A 21,532-nucleotide genomic window follows, 5' to 3' on the forward strand; every position below is an offset into this window, starting at 1 on the left:
TCAGTTGACTACATTATAGATGAGACACCCTGAAACACCCACTAGGCTCAACGTCCAAGGCAGCAGAACCATCTTGATGCCCTAAATCTGCCTCTGCTGCGTGTCTTCTGAAATATTCTGCCCCTGCAGAAAGCCCTAGCAGAGATATTTGCTTTATAATGAGAGGAAAGGTTTGCTAAACACATTTTGCACCGTCACCCTGAATACCTAACAAAGCCTTAAATTTCAGGCAAATATTAAACTCGTTGCCCTTGATTGATTTCTAAAGCATATTGACATTCAAGTAAAATCAATGATTAAGCCTGGCATTTAGTCAGTGGATATTCAGCTTTGCCACTGGTAGATAGACTGGTAGTAGTTTTGTACGCACCAATGCTTAGGAATCCTGAGAGTCAAAAAGAAAAGAAAAAAGTTTCATCATCTTGTAATGTTTTATTATGTTTTTATAAATCTTGGAAACCTCCCAAAGTGGCTGGGGCAACCCAGTCAGATGGACGGGGTACAAATATTATTATTATTATTATTATTATTATTATTATTATTATTATTATTATTTGCAAAAGCCTGTTCCTTGATATCCGGAATCATCATGCAAAACTTGGTCACTGTTTTGCTTCAGATGAAAGCAAATGTAGGAATCCCAAGTCCACTCACAGGGGCAATTGCAAAGTCAAAACAAACGAGGCAAGGTCCAAACAACAACAACAACTCAATGCTCAGATGTAGTAACCAGACAGTTACTCAGGAGCGGAAGAGTAGAAGAGCACTTTCCGCCCCCTCCTTTCTCAAAACATCAGATCAGGAGATTCTGTCAATAGGAGGGGTGAAAATATCAACGTGATTAAGCCCGGCATTTAGCCAGTGGCTATTTAGCTTTGCCATTGATAGATAGACTGGTAGTAGTTTTGTACCCACCAATTCTTAGGAATCTCTGCAGAGAGATTTCAAGCTACTGATTTACAGTATGTATACTCCACTGGGTTCAGTGTGACTTTCTCCCAAATATATATAAGACAGCTGCATAAACTACCCAGCCCCTCACCTTTGAAATACATGATAATAATTATTTGTGTTGTTGCTTCATTAAACAGGATATTGATAATTTGAGTCACAACATATGATTGTGTTTATGGTAATTTTCTTCGGTTGAATTTGGAGGAAAAACGTGACGGTCTTGGGATAGACCTACGTGTTGATAAAGGAGCATTGCCAGTGACGACATTGAAGAGTCCAGTCATTTTCACATATGTCCTGCTAGGCAATGTGGCAATCTGAGCTTGCAAAGGTCATTGTCTTGTATTCTTCCTCCTCACTTTGGACTTTAAAATACCAGGACACTGCGAATACTGAAAGATTAAGAAACATTTTTAAATGGAAGGGTGATAATACCTGTTAGATTTTTAATGTTAATGGGCTAATATTTCAGTAGGTTTAAGATCTTGCCACAAATTGCTAAGGAAAGGCTTGATCTGGTTGATATTAAGGGAAGGTGATCTTTGAAGCACCATCCATTCATTCTGTTTATTATCCACCCTGTGCAATCGTGTTCCAGGTGGGTTACTACATTTTCAAATTCAGTATTAACACATTTAACACAACTTACAGTCAGAGGAGCAGAAAAAGGAAAAGTATATAGCATACACAGTGAGTAATTTTCAGAGTGGGGGGTGGAGAGGGAAGTCTGAACCTGTACAGAAATAGGAAACCTTTTTTATAGTTAACATTTTATTAGAAGGATTTCATTTATAAAGGAATAAAGTGATAAAAGAAAAAGAGAAGAAAAGGGTGTGAAAAAGTGGAAATAAGAAGCCAGGTGATAAGCTTATAAAAGTGATTCCAAGAAAAAGAATTGCACAAGAAAAAGCACAACAAGTTGATTCTATTCATTTATGCCATCACAGGAAGCTGAAATAAATGCATATTTGTCCCTAACAGAAGCATCAAGCTAAACAGTTTGTGGGTGTAATTTCATTGCCCCATCCAAAACAGTATCAATTTCAGTTTATAAATCAATTGTTGCTCAGCCTAATGAGATGCGGAGCGACCACAGTTGTGGCGGAGGTCTTGCTTGTGAACATCCATATTTGCATGGATGTACATTGCATTGTTTCTACATGGGTTTCATTGCCCCATTTAGTTGTTCATTTTCATTCTTTGAGGTGTCCGTTTCCCCATTTTGTCTTCTGTTTCTTTGTACGTAAATAGCTCATGCTACTTTCAGTACTAGAATCTAACCATGATCAAGCTAATCTCTCTGTTTTTGGGTCTTTTTGGCCACATTTTTTTTTTTGTAGATGAATAAAGCGTAGACTTAGTTTTAAATCTAGGTCTTATTGGGGAGGGGGTGTTGGAGTGAATGAGTCTTGAGTTAAACTGGAGAGGGGTTGGGGGATGTGTACGCAAGCCCAGCTCATGCTACAAAGGAAAACCTGGTCACCCAATATAGTGATGTCATGTGACTGACAGGTCAGCAGGCCACTGCAGTCAGGGGAACTGGATCCAATTCCCCCCCTCCCCACATTGTACAGAAAAACTCTGCAATGCAACATTGTGTTGGAAGTCCCATACATCCAAAACCTCCCAAAACCTCCTAGCTTTAGTCACTCCAGCGGAGGATTGTGTAATCTTATAATGACTATGGCTATGACTCTCAGAACAGCACCCTGCCTTTTCCACTACAATATTGAGGGGTGGGGGTATGGAAAGGTCTTACCTTTTTCCTGAACGCAGCAGTTCAAAGCCCTCATTGATTTTATCAAAAGGCAAAGTGTGGGTAATTAGTGGATCCAGAGTAAACTTCCCCCCCATGAAATCTGAAACCAGCTTGGGGACAGCTTGTTTGCTCTTCCAACCTGAAAACAGTAAGTGCACAGTGAAGATATGGTACTCTAATTATAATGCCATAAAAAAGGAGCAAAAGGTTGGTTAAAGGTCTGGAAGTCCCTCAAATTTATAGCCTGAAACCGTCTTTGAACTTGGGTTATGCAATGAGATTGGCCTTGATGTTATGACAGATCTGTGGGTGGGAGGGAGATAGAGAAGATACTAACATAGTAATTACGGGCCAAGAGCTTGCGTGGAAAGCCTACAGAGAGCCAAACTGCATGAGATCTTATATGTATTTTCACATGGTAAGTGCATGATTTTTTAAAAAATCTAAATAGTATTTTCTGGGGTTGGGGGAATAATGAACAAATTAAGGTGTTTCTCTAATTTTGTGTTATGCCATGCTCCCCATGACAGACATTTCATGGCACAACCTGCTGCCACCCCAAGCTATTTTGTGACGGGCGCCCTCAACACTCTCTCAGAATTTGAAATGTGCTCTCTTGATAGAAAGCTAGTAGGCCCATACCTCCAAATATAGATCCTTTCCAAGTGCGCCCCGTGAAGATAAGTTCTGGAGAGAAGGTAATTTCAGAAGTTGAAGGGGGCACTCCGACAACCACGCTGGTCCCATAATTCATGTGGCAGGAAGCCAAGGCAGCAGTCTGGGGGAAATCCAAAGGCATGTCTCTTGAATCAAGCCAAGGAGAAATACCATCCATGATCACCTCCCATGACACAGTCAGACCTCTCAAAGATTTTACTGTTGAAAGCATATTAATAGCAATGGAAGAAAACATCCCTATCTTTTCTTCCTCCCATGTCCAGCTACATAAAGGTAAAGGTAAAGGGATCCCTGACCGTTATGTCCCGTTGTGACCGACTCTGGGGTTGCGGTGCTCGTCTCGCTTTATTGGCCGAGGGAGCCGGCGTACAGCTTCCAGGTCATGTGGCCAGCATGAATAAGCCGCTTCTGGCGAGCCAGAGCAGCGCACGGAAACGCCGTTTACCTTCCCACCAGAGCCGTACCTATTTATCTACTTGCACTTTGACGTGCTTTCGAACTGCTAGGTTGGCAGGAGAAGGGACCGAGCAACGGGAGGTCGCCCCGTTGCGGGGATTTGAACCACCGACCATCTGACTGGCAATTCCAAGGCTCTGTGGTTTAACCCACAGCGCCACCCACATCCCTGTCCAGCTACATGCACACCCTGAAAAGTCTTTTTGGATGGTGAGGGCCTTCTGAAGAATGTGGGAAGGGATGCTGGGGGGTGGGCTTATGTGGGAGAGAAGAATCACCCAAAAGGATCATTCTCACCCCTCCATGAGCCCCTCATGCCTGAGTCCCATCCCACAATATTCCATAAATTACCTGATCAATGGGTGGAGGATGTTTAAAACTCTGACATGTTCTACTGTCTCAGAACCCAAGGCCCTTGCTGCAACAGATTATCAGATCATAACCCAGTGAAAAATAGGAACCACTGAAGAACAGGAATGCAGGAAATTCCAGCTTCCCTTTTCAAAATAGGACAGTAAAATCCTGTCATCATGCATGTACCATGGTGTCTGTGCGCCCAATCACTTCGAATGAATAGTCAACACCTTCACCGTCTGTCAAGCCATACAAGACTTCATTGATGGGCTTCTTGAAATCCATAGGGTTGACACACTCTGTAGCTCCCATCTCTTTAGCCTTGGGAAATTTATCCTTGTTGATGTCGACCCCAATGATTCGGGAAGCTCCAGCTGCTTTGCAGCCCATGACAGTTGAGAGGCCAACTCCTCCCAGACCAAAAACGGCACAGGTTGAACCAGGCTCCACCTGAAATAATAGAGCCATAGAATTGTAGAGTTGGAAGAGACCATCTAATCCAACCCCCTGCACTACTTGGGTCTCTCCTTCAGTATATGATGGCAAGGGTGCTCCCCCTGGGCAATTGGTTGTGGATGGGATTGCTCCTTGATGTTCAAAGCATCCAAGAGAGAGGTGGGATGCTGGAGAACTACGTCTGTAGCAAGAACATGAATGCAGGTCATGAGTGTACATCCAGTGGATTGGTGGGTATTTAGTGGCTTTGCTATTTTATATTGTTTTGATTCCTTTACAGTATTGACTGTGCTTTCACCTGGTTCTGTGCCAGAGGCCCAGAGTCCACCTGTCCTCCTCTTTCTGTCTAGATCTACCACAAATTCCCCACACTGAATATAAGCATTACCAATGTTTAACCCTTACCTTTGCACTGTTGATGGCAGCACCATAGCCAGTAGAAAACCCACAGCCAATCAGACACACTTTTTCTGGAGGAGCTGCAGCATCAATTTTGACCACCGCAGACTCATGCACCACGGTGTATTCTGCGAAGGTGCTAGTTCTGGCAAAGCTGTAGATCTGTTGGCCTTTGTAAGTGAACCTGCTGGTGCCATCGTGCATTAATCCAGTAGGGACACCAAGGCTAAAAGATGAAGAAAGGAAAATCGTGCTTTGGGTTGTGTTTTCTTTAATCTAACATTTGCACTGCTGGTGTTTCCAATACTGTTTCAAATAACAACTTCAACTCACTCGCAGAGTTTGCACAGATTGCCTCTGGGATGTTTGCATGCGCTGCATTCTCCACACTGTGGGGCAAAGAGTGGGATGACTTTGTCTCCTGGGAATGATGAAAATACCATCATTAGCCTGCTTAAAATATTCGGAAAAGCTAGTACATACCACAGGCTTGGGGAACCTTCAGTCCTTCAGATGTTGCTGGACTACAACTCCCATCAACCCTAGCAAGCATGGTCAATGGCCAGTGTGATGGGAAAGCTGAACTGAGCCAAGACAGCCAACCAAAGTGGAGTGCAAGGAATCTTGATTTTCTTTTTTTTAATGCTCTGTGTGTCTGTTTCTAATCTTGCCCCTTTCTAAAATTTATCTATTGCAGTGTGTTTTTCTTTTTGTAAATCTACCAAAGAATCAAATCCGGTCAGGATTAAGGGGTTTTCTCAAGATGGTGGAGGGCATGTGTACAGTGTTACATTGGTGCAGTGCTGATGGCACTTACCCTTCCTCTGTTGGGAAATGCTTTTTTGAGGGCGGGGGACAGTACAAAATTGGGGAGGGGGGTTCACGAGGGTCAGTTGGAGGGGGAAGTGAGAAATGTCCCTATTTTCATCTGAGCAATGTTGGAGGGTATGTCATGAATGTTGCAGACTCTTGTGCAGCTAGCTGCGAAGTGGGGAGCACAGGTTGAATTCAAGAAGCGGGTTCTTTAATGTGCATGTGTAGACTGCCCCGTTCGTGCATGCCCACTGGTTGCCACTTTGTTTTCAGGCCCAATTCAAGCTGCTGATCTTAGTGTTTAATTCCCTAAACAAATTTATCACCCAATAGCTGAAATATTGTCTCTTCCCCTACAGACCCTCTTGGGCAGGCATCCCCAAACCCAGACCTCCAGATGTTCTGGGACTACAATTTCCATCATCCCTGACCATTGGTCCTGTTAGCTAGGGATGATGGGAGTTGTAGTCCCAAAACTTCTGGAGGGCTGTGTTTGGGGGTGCCTGCTCTTGGACATTAAAATCAGTAGAAGGGGCCCTTTTGGTAGTTCCTCTTTCATCAACATTTTGGTGTATTGGCAGTATAGCAGTCCTGGTTTTTGGCACCTGAAAATAGGGACTACCCTATTCTCTTGACTGCAATTTGTTTTAGATTAATATTGCAGGTTTAACTATTTGTGACCCATCCTGGCCAGTGATATTAGTAGTAGTAGTAATATCAGCAGTTAAGCAAAAAAAAATAATGTTGCTGTCTAGCAATTGATTCTAGAAATGTCTAGCAATTGATTCCAAATTCTGGCATTTACATTAAAAATCTAGACATTGGCCCAGAGCTGACCGCCCTTCCCTAAAGAAAACACTTTCTCGGTCATTCTTCCACCAGTTGGTTGGCTCTCCTAGTTTCGTTTGACCCTTGTTGACCAATGCTGTGAGTTGATATTTTCTGGTTGCACTGTGCTTTACCTTACCTGGTTTCACACAGGTAACTCCTTCCCCAACGCTCTCTACAACACCAGCTGCCTCGTGACCAAGAATAATGGGGAATTTTACCTGCAATGCCCCACTTAGTACATGGTCATCGGAGCGACAGATTCCAGATGCCAAAATCTGGTTTAAAGGAGAAAGTTTTTTATTTTATATTATTTTTAAAATTTAGTTCATGAATTGCTTCCCATAAGATATCTCAAAATGATATCGCAGTAGAAACTTAAATAATAGAAACAATTACAAACACATCAACATGCACAAAAATTTAAAAGCAATTATAAATAATTTCATGTGTGAAAACAATTTCACATCTAATTCAGACTGGTTAAAGATCTCCACTTAACAGGTTTTTTTGTGTTTTTTGAAAAAGGAAGTCTTTAATTGACACCCATCATCCAATAGCAAATATAACCAGGGAGCTTTTGAGTTTCACCTTGGTCCTAGAAACACCCCTCTCATGATATTGCTCACAATCCCTCTCCTGCAGCAACTTGCAGGGGTTCAGAACCCCCCCCCCCACATTTCCACATCAGTTTGCAGGTTTTTGTTGAAAATTCATCAGGATTTCAGTGCAAATTTCTCCTAATATAAACACGTTTGCTATAAAGATCTACAATGACTCCCCATGTGTTTCTAAGCACAATTCAAAGTGTTAGTGTTGACCTTTGTTAATATTCTGATTTTAATATTCTGTTGTGATTTTAATATTCTGTTGGAAGCCACCCAGAGGGGCTGGGCAACCCAGTCAGATGGGTGGGGTACAAGTTGTTGTTATACTGAGTCAAACCATTGGTCCATCTAGCTCAGCATTTTCCACACTGACTGAAAGCAGGTCTCCAGATAGTCAGACTAGGGCAGGGGTCTGCAACCTGCGGCTCCGGAGCCGCATGTGGCTCTTTTACACCTTTGCCGCGGCTCCGGGGCGGATACTAGTGAGGGGAGGAGGCGCATTGTGCACCCTGACACTCCCCACTGTGGTGGGCACTGTACTGGCTGTGACGTCGCATGGGGGTGGTGCGTGCATTAGTCACGCACCGTCCCGACGTCACCTTCCCGCCCACTGTCAGATCGCGGCTCCAGAGATATATGTTTTAAATGTTGCAATGGTTTTGCGGCTCCCAGTTGTTGTTTTTTCTTCGGAAACGGGTCCAAGTGGCTCTTTTTGTCTTAAAGGTTGCAGACCCCTGGACTAGGGACTCTCCCACACCTGCCTGGAGATACCAGTGATTCATCCTCAGACCTTTTGCAAGCAAAACAGCTGCTCCTCCAGGGCTGCAGCCCTTCCCCATTCTCATATTGTTTTTGAAAGCATAAATTAGGTAAATTTATCTTTAAGTGCAAACTGAATCAAATTTTTCCATCCCTAGTGCAGATACTAACAATCTGCAGAAATGCCGTTTTGGGTTTGTCTCTCTTACCTTAATCCGAACTTCATGTGCCTTAGGTGGGGCAACTTCTACTTCCACAATACTAAATGGTTTCTTGACTTCCCAGACAATGGCAGCTTTGCACTTAATGACCTGAGATAATAGAATATCATAACAGTATTTCTGTATGTAACTGTGCAATCCTATCCTGGACAACCCCCACCCCAATAAAATGTATATACCACTTGATTCTACAAAACCTCAAAACAGTTTACAGTGACAGCTCTGATTTCAATGTCCTGTGAAATAACAGAAGATAATATACTATTTTTCCACGCAGCTAACATTGCAATCCTGTGCACGTTTACTATTTAATATGACAGTGCTATTTTTCTGGAAAAAGAGGTGCCAGAACTCACCATGAATGCCTCCTTTGTTCTCTTACAATGGCAATGGCACCCATCTGAGAGGTGCCGGAATTGAGTTCTGGTGAGTTCCAGCTGAAAAAAAGCCATGCCTATAGACAAATTCCTCAGGGTGGCTTTCAATTAGACATCTTTTTACAACCCTCACCAGGGCTTACTCCCTGGTTAAGTTATTTAGGATTGAAGCCCTGATGACCACTGAGCTAGTTTTCAACTTGCTGGATGTTTCTCCCTCCCAAGTTTAAAATGCACTGGTTTGGTATTAATGATGGCGTTCCAGGAGGAGGAAAATAGAAGAAACTTTCAGGAACACCTAAGATGAAACTTCCAAGAACTTCTTGAATGAACCCCAAGGAATGTATTGCTCCTGCTTATAGTACAATAAGCCCATTTTGTAATATTTAATATAATATGTTTAATATTTAATATGCACCCCAATACCAGTGCTTTCTGGAAAGAGAGGTGCCAGAACTCACCATGAATGCCTCCTTTGTTCTCTTATAATGGCAATGGCACCCATCTGAGAGGTGCTGGAATTGAGTTCTGGTGAGTTCCGGCTGAAAAAAAGCCCTACCTATAGCCAAATTCCTCAGGGTGGCTTACAATTAGCCTATTTTTATTTTTTGTATTTATGCATCTTGGTGCTGAAAAAGCAACTTTAAAAGAAATCATCTACTTACTTTCCCTGCAGTGCTCATGATGTTGAGCTTTGTAATCTACCGTATCTGCTTCCTCTGTGTTGTTTCAGAACTTCTAGTCTGTTCTCCTAGAAGTACAAAGGTTCTGCTGGAAATATTTGGCTTATCTTTCAAATAAACTTAATCATTCCCTAGTTCAATGCCAAGAAATGTGGCCACTCCTCTACGTTCAGTTTGATTCCACCTGCAATTTCACAACTTTGAAGGAAGTAGGTTAAGAGTCCTCAGCTGCGGTATAATACACTGTATATTTAGATTGCACTCAAGGAAATAAGAGCCTTATCCTCCATGAAAATTTCCTTTAATCTTTTCCAAACTGTGCAACGCATCCGTTGTGGATCCCACCCCATGGGCGACTCTGGTTTGTGAGTCTGCTATCAGGAGGGCTGGTACTGTGTGTGATTAAAGATGATAGCAATTAACAATGGTGATAAGAAAGCCCAAACAACCCCTCACCCGATCGTCGCAAGGGTAGCCGTTGAAGATCATGTCATTGTTTTTGAACAGGCACTCCGGGGACGAGTTGAAATCGCTCTCCATCCCTCCGTCGGAATCGGAGCTGATCTTGATGCTGCTGCTTGTGGTGAGGTCGCATCTTTGGGGGAACTTGGCCCCGCGACATGCCCCCATCATGCCCCCATCACCCATGACCATCTTGACGTAAACACATGGGACACATTGCTTGAGTCAAATATCAGCACAACTTTATTGATTACAGATGAAGGGGTTGGTCAGGCATTGGGGAAATCATTTTAAGTGCCATCCCGCCTGTATATCTGTGGGGTCAACTCAAGGCAAAGAGGCCCCTAATGACACACATCAAGTACGAACCCCTTGCGGGGTTGCTGCCTTGAGGAGTACTCTCGTCCTCCCTCCCTCCTGCCTGGGCTTCGGAACTGAAGCCACTCCTTCCAGATGTAAATGTTTTGGAGGGCGCATCCTGTGTCAGTGGCTGGAAATCCAATTCCTTATCTGCAGTGCAATAGGGACAAAAAGGCACCACATTGTACAGTGTAAATGGTTTGGAGGGTGCACTGAATACAAGACAAATATCTCTGCATCATCTGCATCTAGTTCCTGATTTAGGAAGCGAGTCTCTTCACACAAAAGCTGTTTTTCTGAATCAAGGTTCTAATATTTTGCTTTGATTTCTATTTTTAAAAATCATATGAAAAAGGGTTGTTTCTCTGCTCTTAATTAAAAAAATAATGACATTTTCCCAAAGTAAAGCATGAAACAAGAAAACAGGACATACAAAGCACACATTTGCTATTCATCGTACAGAAATAAAAGTATTTTGTCCAAAGATTGTGTTCATTCACTGTTCTCAGGAGATCTCTAAGTATGTATTTCTCAAATAGCATTCCTTCCTCCCTAATGTAATGTGTTTTAATGGAGGCTGAATCTAGTGTCCATCTCTCTTTGCATACGAAGGAAAGGGCTATCCTACTCCATTAAATTTATTACCTTTAATGTTTTGACTCTGTTTTGACACACCCAGTGCTCCAAGGAGGCTATAACCCATATCTTATCAAGCCAGCCTTTCACCGAAAAGCCCTTTGTCTTCCAGTAGCTTTCCACGTCCATTCAGGCTGCTGAGGGCTACCAGTTTCCAATGAAGCAACTGAAAGTCGCCAGGTTGCCCAATATTTAGTAATGCTAGAACTGGGTGCTCATCCAGCAATAGCTGATAATTTCTGCAAACACAGAATTCCAACACTCTGCAGCAAATCTGCATTCCTACCATATGTGGATAGGTCTCCTGACTGGCATAGTTTATAACAGTGTTTTGCTTGTGTTTTACCCCACATAGCATTCTAGGGGCGGACTTTGGTCTTTAAAATTTCATTGATGCCCAGTGTGAGGCCAGCATCCCCCCCCCTTGCCTTCTGTTCTGCTCAGTTGACTACATTATAGATGAGACACCCTGAAACACCCACTAGGCTCAGCGTCCAAGGCAGCAGAACCATCTTGATGCCCTAAATCTGCCTCTGCTGCGTGTCTTCTGAAATATTCTGCCCCTGCAGAAAGCCCTAGCAGAGATATTTGCTTTATAATGAGAGGAAAGGTTTGCTAAACACATTTTGCACTGTCACCCTGAATACCTAATAAAGCCTTATATTTCAGGCAAATATTAAACCCATTGCCCTTGACTGATTTCTAAAGCATATTGACATTCAAGTAAAATCAAGGATTTGTCAGTATGCCTTTCAACCAATGTGCAGCGACTGGGCTCAATAACTGGTTCTGCCCCGACTGGGCTAGGCGACTGGAGCACTTTCAGAGACCTTCCAATCCTGGAAAGCAGGTCCCAGTGCACTGGACCCACAACTGTGCATTCTGAGCACCAGACTCATGCAGAGTATAAATAACGCGGAAGCTAGCTGTGAAGCATAACACCTTTTATTTCTAATAGCTACTAAAAACTAACGAACTACTGGCTTTCATAGATAGGACTCTCTCCACACACAGAGTCAGGCAATCAGTCAGGAGCGGAAGAAGAGAATAGCAGTTTCCGCCCCCTCCTTTCTCAAAACTTTAGATCAGGAGATTCTGTCAGTGGGAGGGGTGAAAATATCAACATGATTAAGCCGGGCACTTAGCCAGTGGCTATTTAGCTTTGCCACTGTTAGATAGACTAGTAGTTTTGTACCCACCAATTCTTAGGAATCTCTGTAGAGAGATTTGAAGCTACTGATTTGCAGCATGTATACTCCACTGGGTTGAGTGTGACTTGCTCCCAAATATACATAAGACAGCTGCCTAAACTACCCAACCTCTCACCTTTGAAATACATGATAAAAATTATTTGTGTTGTTGCTTCAATAAACAGGATATTGATAGTTTGAATCACAACCTAAGATTGTGTTTATGGTAATTTTCTTCTGTTGCATTTGGAGGAAAAACGTGATGACATTGCAGAGTCCAGTCGTTTTCACATATGTCCTACTAGGCAATGTGGCAATCTGAGCTTGCAAAGGTCATTGTCTTGTATTCTTCCTCCTCACCATGGACTTTAAAATACCAGGACAGTGCGAATACTGAAACATTAAAAAACAGTTTTAAATGGAAGGGTGATAATATCTGCTAGATTTTTAATGTTAATAGGCTAATATTTCAGTAGGTTTAAGATCTTCCCACAAATTTCTAATGAAAGGCTTGATCCAGTTGATATTAAGGGAAGGTGATCTTTTAAGCACCATCCATTCATTCTGTTTATTATCCACCCTCTGCCATCGCATTCCAGGTGGGTTACAACGTTTTCAAATTCAATATTAACACAACTACCACAACTTACAGTCAGAGGAGCAGAAAAAGGAAGAGTATATAGCAAACACAGTGAGTAATTTTCAGAGTGGGGGGTGGAGAGGGAAGTCTGAACCTGTACAGAAATAGGAAACCTTTTTTATAGTTAACATTTTATTAGAAGGATTTCATTTATAAAGGAATAAAGTGATAAAAGAAAAAGAGAAGAAAAGGGTGTGAAAAAGAGGAAATACGAAGCCTGGTGATAAGCCTATAAAAGTGTTTCTGAGAAAAAGAATTGCACAAGAAAAAACACGACAAGTCGATCCTATTCATTTATGCCATCACAGGAAGCTGAAATAAATGCATATTTGTCCCTAACAGAAGCATCAAGCTAAACAGTTTGTGGGTGTAATTTCATTGCCCCATCCAAAACAGTATCAATTTCAGTTTATAAATCAATTGTTGCTCAGCCTAATGAGATGCGGAGCGACCACAGTTGTGGCACAAGTCTTGCTTGTGAACATCCATATTTGCATGGATGTACATTGCGTTGTTTCTACATGGGTTTCATTGTCCCATTTAGTTATTCATTTTCATTCTTTGAGGTGTCCGTTTCTCCATTTTGTCTTCTGTTTCTTTGTACGTAAATAGCTCATGCAACTTTCAGTACTAGAATCTAACCATGATCAAGCTAATCTCTCTGTTTTTGCCCACATTTTTTTTGGTAGATGAATAAAGCGTAGACTTCATTTTAAATCTAGGTCTTATGGGGGGGTGTTGGAGTGAATGAGTCTTGAGTTAAACTGGAGAGGGGTTAGGGTATGTGTACGCAAGCCCAGCTCACGCTACAAAGGAAAACCTGGTCACCCAATATAGTGATGTCATGTGATTGACAGGTCAGCAGGCCACTGCAGTCAGGAGAACTGGATCCAATCCCCCCCCCATATTGTACAGAAAAACTCTTCAATACAACATTGTGTTGGAAGTCCCATACATCCATTTTTAGTCTACAACACAAACAACCTCCTAGCTTGAGTCACTCCAGAGGAAGATTGTGTAATCTTATAATGACTATGGCTATGACTCTCAGAACGGCACCCTGCCTTTTCCACTACAATATTGAGGGGTGGGGGTGGGGAAAGGTCTTACCTTTTTCCTGAACGCAGCAGTTCAAAGCCCTCGTTGATTTTATCAAAAGGCAAAGTGTGGGTAATTAGTGGATCCAGAGCAAACTTCCCCCCCATGAAATCTGAAACCAGCTTGGGGACAGCTTCTTTGCTTTTCCAACCTAAAAACAGTAAGTGCACAGTTAAGATATGGTACTCTAATTATGATGCCATAAAAAAGGAGCAAAATGTTGGTTAGAGGTCTGGCAGTCCTACAAATTTATAGCCTGAAACCTTCTTTGAACTTGGGTTATGCAATGAGATTGGCCTTGATGTTATGACAGATCTGTGGGTGGGAGGGAGATAGAGGAGATACTAACGTAGTACGTAATTATGGGGCAAGAGCTTGCATGGAAAGCCTACAGAGAGCCAAACTGCATGAGATCTTAAATGTATTTTCACATGGTAAGTGCATGATTTTTTTAAAAATCTAAATAGTATTTTCTGGGGTTGGGGGAATAATGAACAAATTAAGGTGTTTCTCTAATTTTGTGTTATGCCATGCTCCCCATGACAGACGTTTTATGGCACAACCCGCTGCCTCCCCAAGCTATTTTGTGAAGGGCGCCCTCAACACTGTTTCAGAATTTGAAATGTGCTCTCTTGATAGAAAGCTAGTAGGCCCATACCTCCAAATAGAGATCCTTTCCAAGTGCGCCCCGTGAAGATAAGTTCTGGAGAGAAGGTAATTTCAGAAGCTGAAGGGGGCACTCCGACAACTACGCTGGTCCCATAATTCATGTGGCAGGAAGCCAAGGCAGCAGTCTGTAGGAAATCCAAAGGCATGACTCTTGAATGAAGGCAAGGAGAAACACCATCCATGATCACCTTCCACGACACAGTCAGACCTCTCAAAGATTTTTACTGTTCATAGCATATTAATAGCAATGGAAGAAAACATCCCTATCTTTTCTTCCTCCCATGTCCAGCTACATAAAGCTAAAGGTAAAGGGATCCCTGACCATTAGGTCCAGTCGTGACCGACTCGGGGGTTGCAGCGCTCATCTCGCTTTATTGGCCATACAGCTTGCGGGTCATGTGGCCATGAACCAGAGCAGCGCATGGAAATGCCGTTTACCTTCCCACCAGAGCCGTACCTATTTATCTACTTGCACTTTGATGTGCTTTCGAACTGCTAGGTTGGCAGGAGAAGGGACCGAGCAACGGGAGCTCACCCCGTTGTGGGGATTTGAACCGCCGACCTTCTGACTGGCAATTCCTAGGCTCTGTGGTTTAACCCACAGCGCCACCCGCGTCCCTGCCCAGCTACATGCACACCCTGAAAAGCCTTTTTGGATGGTGAGGGCCTTCTGAAGAATGTGGGAATGGATGCTGGGGAGTGGGCTTATGTGGGAGAGAAGAATCACCCAAAAGGATCATTCTCACCCTTCATGAGCCCCTCATGCCTGAGTCCCATCTCACATTATTCCATAAGTTACCTGATCAATGGGTGGAGGATGTTTAAAACTCTGACACATCCTACTGTCTCAGAACTCAAGGCCCTTGCTACAACAGATTATCGGATCACAACCCAGTGAAAAATAGGAACCACTGAAGAACAGGAATGCAGGAAATTCCATCTTCCCTTTTCAAAATAGGACAGTAAAATTCTGTCTTCATGCATGTACCATGGTGTCTGTGCGCCCAATCACTTCGAATGAATAGTCAACACCTTCACCGTCTGTCAAGCCATACAAGACTTCATTGATGGGCTTCTTGAAATCCATAGGGTTGACACACTCTGTAGCTCCCATCTCTTTAGCCTTGGGAAATTTATCCTTGTTGATGTCGACCCCAATGATTCGGGAAGCTCCAGCTGCTTTGCAGCCCATGACAGTTGAGAGGCCAACTCCTCCCAGACCAAAAACGGCACAGGTTGAACCAGACTCCACCTGAAATCATAGAATCATAGAATTGTAGAGTTGGAAGAGACCATCTATTCCAACCCCCTGCAGTACTTGGGTCTCTCCTTCAGTATATGATGGCAAGGGTGCTCCCCCTGGGCAATTGGTTGTGGATGGGATTGCTCTTTGATATTCAAAACATCCAAGAGAGAGGTGAGATGCTGGAGAACTACGTCTGTAGCAAGAACGTGAATTCAGGTCATGAGTGTACATCCAGTGGATTGGTGGGTATTTGGTGGCTTTGCTATTTTATGTTGTTTTGATTCATTTACAGTATTGACTGTGCTTTCACCTGGTTCTGTGCCAGAGGCCCAGAGTCCACCTGTCCTCCGCTTTCTGTCTAGACCTGCCACAAATTCCCCACACTGAATATAAGCATTACCAATGTTTAACCCTTACCTTTGCACTGTTGATGGCAGCACCATAGCCAGTAGAAAACCCACAGCCAATCAGACACACTTTTTCTGGAGGAGCTGTAGCATCAATTTTGACCACCGCAGACTCATGCACCACAGTGTATTCTGCGAAAGTGCTAGTTCCAGCAAAGGTGTGGATCTGCTGGCCTTTGTAAGTGAACCTGCTGGTGCCATCGCGCATTACTCCAGAGGCGGCAAGGCTAAAAGATGAAGAAAGGAAAATCGTGCTTTGGGTTGTGTTTTCTTTAATCTAACATTTGCACTGCTGGTGTTTCCAATACTGTTTCAAATAACAACTTCAACTCACTCGCCCATTTTGCACAGATTGCCTCTGGGATGTTTGCATGCACTGCATTCTCCACATTGTGGGGCAAAGAGTGGGATGACTTTGTCTCCTGGGAATGATGAAAATACCATCATTAGCCTGCTTAAAATATTCGGACAAGCTAGTACATACCACAGGCTTGGGGAACCTTCAGTCCTTCAGATGTTGCTGGACTATGACTCCCATCAACCCTAGCAAGCATGGTCAATGGCCAGTGTGATGGGACAGCTGAGCTGAGCCAAGACAGCCAACCAAAGTGGAGTGCAAGGAATCTTGATTTTCTTTTTTTTAATGCTCTGTGTGTCTGTTTCTAATCTTGCCCCTTTCTAAAATTTATCTATTGCAGTGTGTTTTTCTTTTTGTAAATCTACCAAAGAATCAAATCCGGTCAGGATTAAGGGGTTTTCTCAAGATGGTGGAGGGCATGTGTACAGTGTCACATTGGTGCAGTGCTGATGGCACTTACCCTTCCTCTGCTGGGAAATGCTTTTTTGAGGGCGGGGGACAGTACAAAATTGGGGAGGGGGTTGAGGGGGGTCAGTTGGAGGGGGGAAGTGAGAAATGTCCCTATTTTCATCTGAGCAATGTTGGAGGGTATGTCATGAACATTGCAGATTCTTGTGCAGCTAGCTGTGAAGTGGGGAGGGCTGGAGGGCTGAGTTTGGGAGTACCTGCTCTGGGACATTCAAATCAGTAGAAGGGGCCTTTTTGGTAGTTCCTCTTTCATCAACATTTTGGGGTGCTGGCAGTATAGCAGTCCTGGTTTTTGGCACCTGAGAATAGGGACTACCCTATTCTCTTGACTGCAATTTGTTTTAAATTACGGTAGTATTGCAAGTTTAAGTAGTTGTGACCCACCCTGGCAAGTGATAGTAGTAGTAGAGTTGTAGTAGTAGTAATAATAATATCACCAGTTAAGTAGAAATAATGTTGCTGACTCCTATTCAGAAATGTCTAGCAATTGATTCCAAATTCTGGCATTTACATTAAAAATCTAGTCACTGGCCCAGAGCTGACCGCCCTTCCCTAAAGAAAACACTTTCTTGGCTATTCTTCCACCAGTTGGTTGGCTCTCCTAGTTTCGTTTGATCCTTGTTGACCAATGCTGTGAGTTGATATTTTCTGGTTGCACTCTGCTTTACCTTACCTGGTTTCACACAGGTAACTCCTTCCCCAACGCTCTCTACAACACCAGCTGCCTCGTGACCAAGAATAATGGGGAATTTTACCTGCAATGCCCCACTTAGTACATGGTCATCGGAGCGACAGATTCCAGACGCCAAAATCTGGGTTAAAGGAGAAAGTTTTTTATTTTATATTATTTTTAAAAATTCAGTTCATGAATTACCTCCCATAAGATATCTCAAAATGATATTGCAGTAAAAACATAAATAATAGAAACAATTGCTAACAGATCAACATGTACAAATATTTAAAAGCAATTAAAAATAATTTCATGTGTGAAAACGATTTCACATCTAATTCAGACTGGTTAAAGATCTCCACTTAACAGGTTTTTTTGTGTGTTTTTTGAAAAAGGAAGTCTTTAATTGACACCCATCATCCAATAGCAAAAATAACCAGGGAGCTTTTGAGTTTCACCTTGGTCCTGGAAACACCTCTCACGATATTGCTCACAATCCCTTGCCTGCAGGAACTTGCAGGGGTTCAAAACTCTCCTACATTTCCACATCAGTTTGCAGGTTTTTGTTTTAAAGTACTCATGAAAATTCATCAGGATTTCAGTGCAAATTTCTCCTAATATATACATGTTTGCTATAAAGATCTACAATGACTCCCCATGTGTTTCTAAGCACAATTCAAAGTGTTAGTGTTGACCTTTGTTAATATTCTGTTGGAAGTTACCCAGAGGTGCTGGGCAACCCAGTCCGGTGGGTGGGGTACAAGTTGTTGTTGTTGTTGTTGTTGTTGTTGTTGTTGTTGTTGTTGTTGTTGTTGTTGTTGTTGTTATGCTGAGTCAGACCATTGGTCCATCAGCATTTTCCACATTGACGGAAAGCAGCTCTCCAGAGAGTCAGACTAGGGACTCTCCCACACCTGCCTGGAGATACCAGTGATTCATCTTCAGACTTTTTCAAGCAAAGCAGCTGCTCCTCCAGGGCTGCAGCCCTTCCCCATTCTCATATTGTTTTTGAAAGCATAAATTAGGTAGATTTATCTTTAAATGCAAACTGAATCAAATTTCTTCATCCCTAGTGCAGATACTAACAATCTGCAGAAATGCCATTTTTGGTTTGTCTCTCTTACCTTAATCCGGACTTCATGTGCCTTAGGTGGGGCAACTTCTATTTCCACAATACTAAATGGTTTCTTGACTTCCCAGACAATGGCAGCTTTGCACTTAATGACCTGAGATAATAGAATATCATAACAGTATTTCTGTATGTAACTGTGCAATCCTATCCTGGGCAATCCCCACCCCCAATAAAATGTATATACCACTTGATTCTACAAAACCTCAAAACAGTTTACAGTGACAGCTCTGATTTCAATGTCCTGTGAAATAACAGAAGATCATATACTATTTTTCCACACAGCTAACATTGCAATCCTCTGCATGTTTAATATTTAATATGCGCCCCAATACCAGTGTTATTTTTCTGGAAAAAGAGGTGCTGGAACTCACCATGAATGCCTCCTTTGTTCTCTTACAATGGCAATGGCACCCATCTGAGAGGTGCCGGAATTGAGTTCTGGTGAGTTCCAGCTGAAAAAAAGCCATGCCTATAGACAAATTCCTCAGGGTGGCTTTCAATTAGACATCTTTTTACAATCTTCACCAGGGCTTACTCCCTGGTTAAGTTATTTAGGATTGAAGCCCTGATGACCACTGAGCTAGTTTTCAACTTGCTGGATGTTTCTCCCTCCCCAGTTGAAAGCATGTTTAACATTCACTGGTTCGGTATTAATGATGGCGTTCCAGGAGGAGAAAAATGGAAGAAACTTTCAGGAACCCCTAAGATGAAACTTCCAAGAACTTCTTGGATGAACCTCAAGGAATGTATTGCTCCTGCTTATAGTACAATAAGCCCCTTTTGTATTTTTTAAAGCTATTTATGCATCTTGGTGCTGAAAAAACAACTTTAAAAGAAATCATCTACTTACTTTCCCTGCAGTGCTCATGATGTTGAGCTTTGTAATATACCGTATCTGCTTCCTCTATGTTGTTTCAGAGCTTCTAGTCTGTCCTCCTAGAAGTACAAAGGTTTTGCTGCAAATATTTGGTTTATCTTTCAACTAAACATAGCCCTTCCCCAGTTCAACACCAAGAAATGTGGCCACTCCTGTACGTTCAGTTTGTTTTCACCTGCAATTTCACAACTGCAATTTCACAAGGTTAAGAGTCCTCAGCTGTGGTACAATACACTGTATATTTAGATTGCACTCAAGGAAATAAGAGCCGTATCCTCCATGAAAATTTGCTTTAATATTTTCCAAACTGTGCAACGCATCCGTTGCGGATCCCACCCCATGGGCGACTCTGGTCCGTGAGTCTGCTATCAGGAGGGCTAGCACTGTGTGTGATTAAAGATGATAGCAATTAACAATGGTGATAAGAAAGCCCAAACAACCCCTCACCCCGATCGTCGCAAGCGTAGCCGTTGAAGATCACATTGTCGTTTTTGAACAGGGACTCTAGGGACGAGTTGAAATCACTCTCCATCCTTCTGTTGGAATCGGAGCTGCTGTCGGAGCTGATCTTGATGACGCTGCTCGTAGTGAGGGCGCAACTTTTGGGGAACTTGGCCCTGCCACATGCCCCCATCATGCCCCCATCACCCATGACCATCTTGACATAAACACACGGGACACGTTGCTTGGGTCAAATATCGGCACAACTTTATTGATTACAGATGAAGGGGTTGGTCAGGCATTGGGGAAACCAGTTAAATGCCAGCCCGCCTGTATTTCTGTGGGGTCAACTCAAGGCAAAGAGGCCCCTAATGACACACATCAAGTACAAACCCCTTGCGGGGTTGCTGCCTTGAGGAGTACTCTGGCCCTCCCTCCCTCCTGACTGGGCTTCGGAACTGAAGCCACTCCTTCCAGATCCCTTTGCAGGGTTTCCCAAATTTGGGTCTCTAGCTGCTTTGGGACTACAATCCCCATCAATTTAATGGAAATGATATTAGTAATTTTGCTATAGTAACTGCAGGCCGCATCCAAGATTCTGAAAAAGCTGCTTTCAGAGAAAGACAGCTCTGAAGTACAGCTGTCATCTCTTTGTTCTGTTCTAAAGGTCTTTTGAATTACTAGTTTACAGCTGCATGCCCTCTGTCTCTCTCACTCTCTCACACACATTTTTTAAAAATAATGATAATAATAGCACAGTTATAAAAAGCAGCATGGACACATCCTGTGTCAGTGGCTGGGAATCCAATTCCTTATCTGCAGTGCAGTAGGGACAAAAAGGCACCCCATAATCACATTGTACAGGGTAAATGGGTTGGAGGACGTACTGAATACCTCGTACAAGACAAATGTGTCTGCATCATCTGCATCTAGTTCCTGATTTAGGAAGCGAGTCTCTTCACACAAAAGCTGTTTTTCTGAATCAAGGTTCTAATATTTTGCTTTGATTTCTATTTTTAAAAATCATATGAAAAAGGGTTGTTTCTCTGCTCTTAATTTTTAAAAAATTGCCGTTTTCACAAAGTAATGCATGAAAGAAGAAAACAGGATGTACAAAGCACACATTTGCCATTGATCGTACAGAAATAAAAGTATTTTGTTCAAAGATTGTGTTCATGCACTATTCTCAGGAGATCTCCAAGTATGTATTTCTCAAATAGTGTTCCATCCTCCCTAATGTAATTTGTGTTAATGGAGGCTGAATCTAGTGTCCTTCTCTATTTGCATACGAAGGAAAGTGCTACCCTACTCCATTAAGTTTATTACCTTTAATGTCTCTGTTTTGACACACCCAGTGCTCCAAGGAGGCTATAACCCATATCTTATCAAGCCAGCCTTTCACCGAAAAGCCCTTCATCTTCCAGTAGCTTTCCACGTCCATTCAGCCTGCTGAGGGCTACCAGTTTCCAATGAAGCAACTGAAGGTCGCCAGGTTGCCCAATATTTAGTAATGCTAGAACTGGGTGCTCATCC

The 21,532-nt window shown here is 42.8% G+C and overlaps 3 protein-coding genes across 5 annotated transcripts in view; 1 reads left to right on the forward strand and 2 right to left on the reverse strand.

The window, feature by feature from the left end:
• LOC310686130 (uncharacterized protein C4orf17) overlaps nt 1-21,532 on the forward strand; it is a 101,239-nt gene that overhangs the window by 21,336 nt on the left and 58,371 nt on the right. The window contains exon 1 of one of the 2 annotated variants that reach the window (XM_083459317.1): nt 12,593-12,684. The exons of the other annotated variant lie outside the window; for it this stretch is intronic. The gene's annotated coding sequence lies outside the window, so the exon portion shown is untranslated. Of the gene's footprint in view, nt 1-12,592; nt 12,685-21,532 lie in introns of those variants that run through there. 2 annotated transcript variants of the gene reach the window in all.
• Nucleotides 1,044-9,454, reverse strand: LOC310686114 (alcohol dehydrogenase 1B). 2 transcript variants are annotated; one of them, XM_083459283.1, is made up of 9 exons: nt 9,328-9,454; nt 8,274-8,375; nt 6,837-6,975; nt 5,390-5,477; nt 5,063-5,282; nt 4,388-4,651; nt 3,356-3,491; nt 2,714-2,852; nt 1,044-1,346 (listed from the first exon to the last, which is right to left on the reverse strand). In XM_083459283.1, exons 1-9 carry the CDS (start codon nt 9,343-9,345, stop codon nt 1,322-1,324), a joined length of 1,131 nt encoding a protein of 376 aa, XP_083315409.1. In that variant the 5' UTR covers nt 9,346-9,454; the 3' UTR covers nt 1,044-1,321. The 2 variants fall into 2 exon arrangements, with proteins under 2 accessions (XP_083315409.1, XP_083315408.1); XM_083459282.1 differs by lacking the exon at nt 9,328-9,454 and adding an exon at nt 8,642-8,752.
• Nucleotides 11,733-19,660, reverse strand: LOC310686123 (alcohol dehydrogenase 1B-like). Its single transcript, XM_083459293.1, has 9 exons — nt 19,532-19,660; nt 18,674-18,775; nt 17,553-17,691; nt 16,388-16,475; nt 16,064-16,280; nt 15,389-15,652; nt 14,390-14,525; nt 13,744-13,882; nt 11,733-12,386 (listed from the first exon to the last, which is right to left on the reverse strand). The coding sequence occupies exons 1-9, from the start codon at nt 19,547-19,549 to the stop codon at nt 12,362-12,364; spliced, it is 1,128 nt and encodes a 375-aa protein (XP_083315419.1). The 5' UTR covers nt 19,550-19,660; the 3' UTR covers nt 11,733-12,361.

The sequence above is a fragment of the Podarcis liolepis genome (genome assembly GCF_965112155.1).
Source record: "Podarcis liolepis genome assembly, chromosome: 9".
Classification (NCBI taxonomy): Eukaryota; Metazoa; Chordata; class Lepidosauria; order Squamata; family Lacertidae; genus Podarcis; species Podarcis liolepis.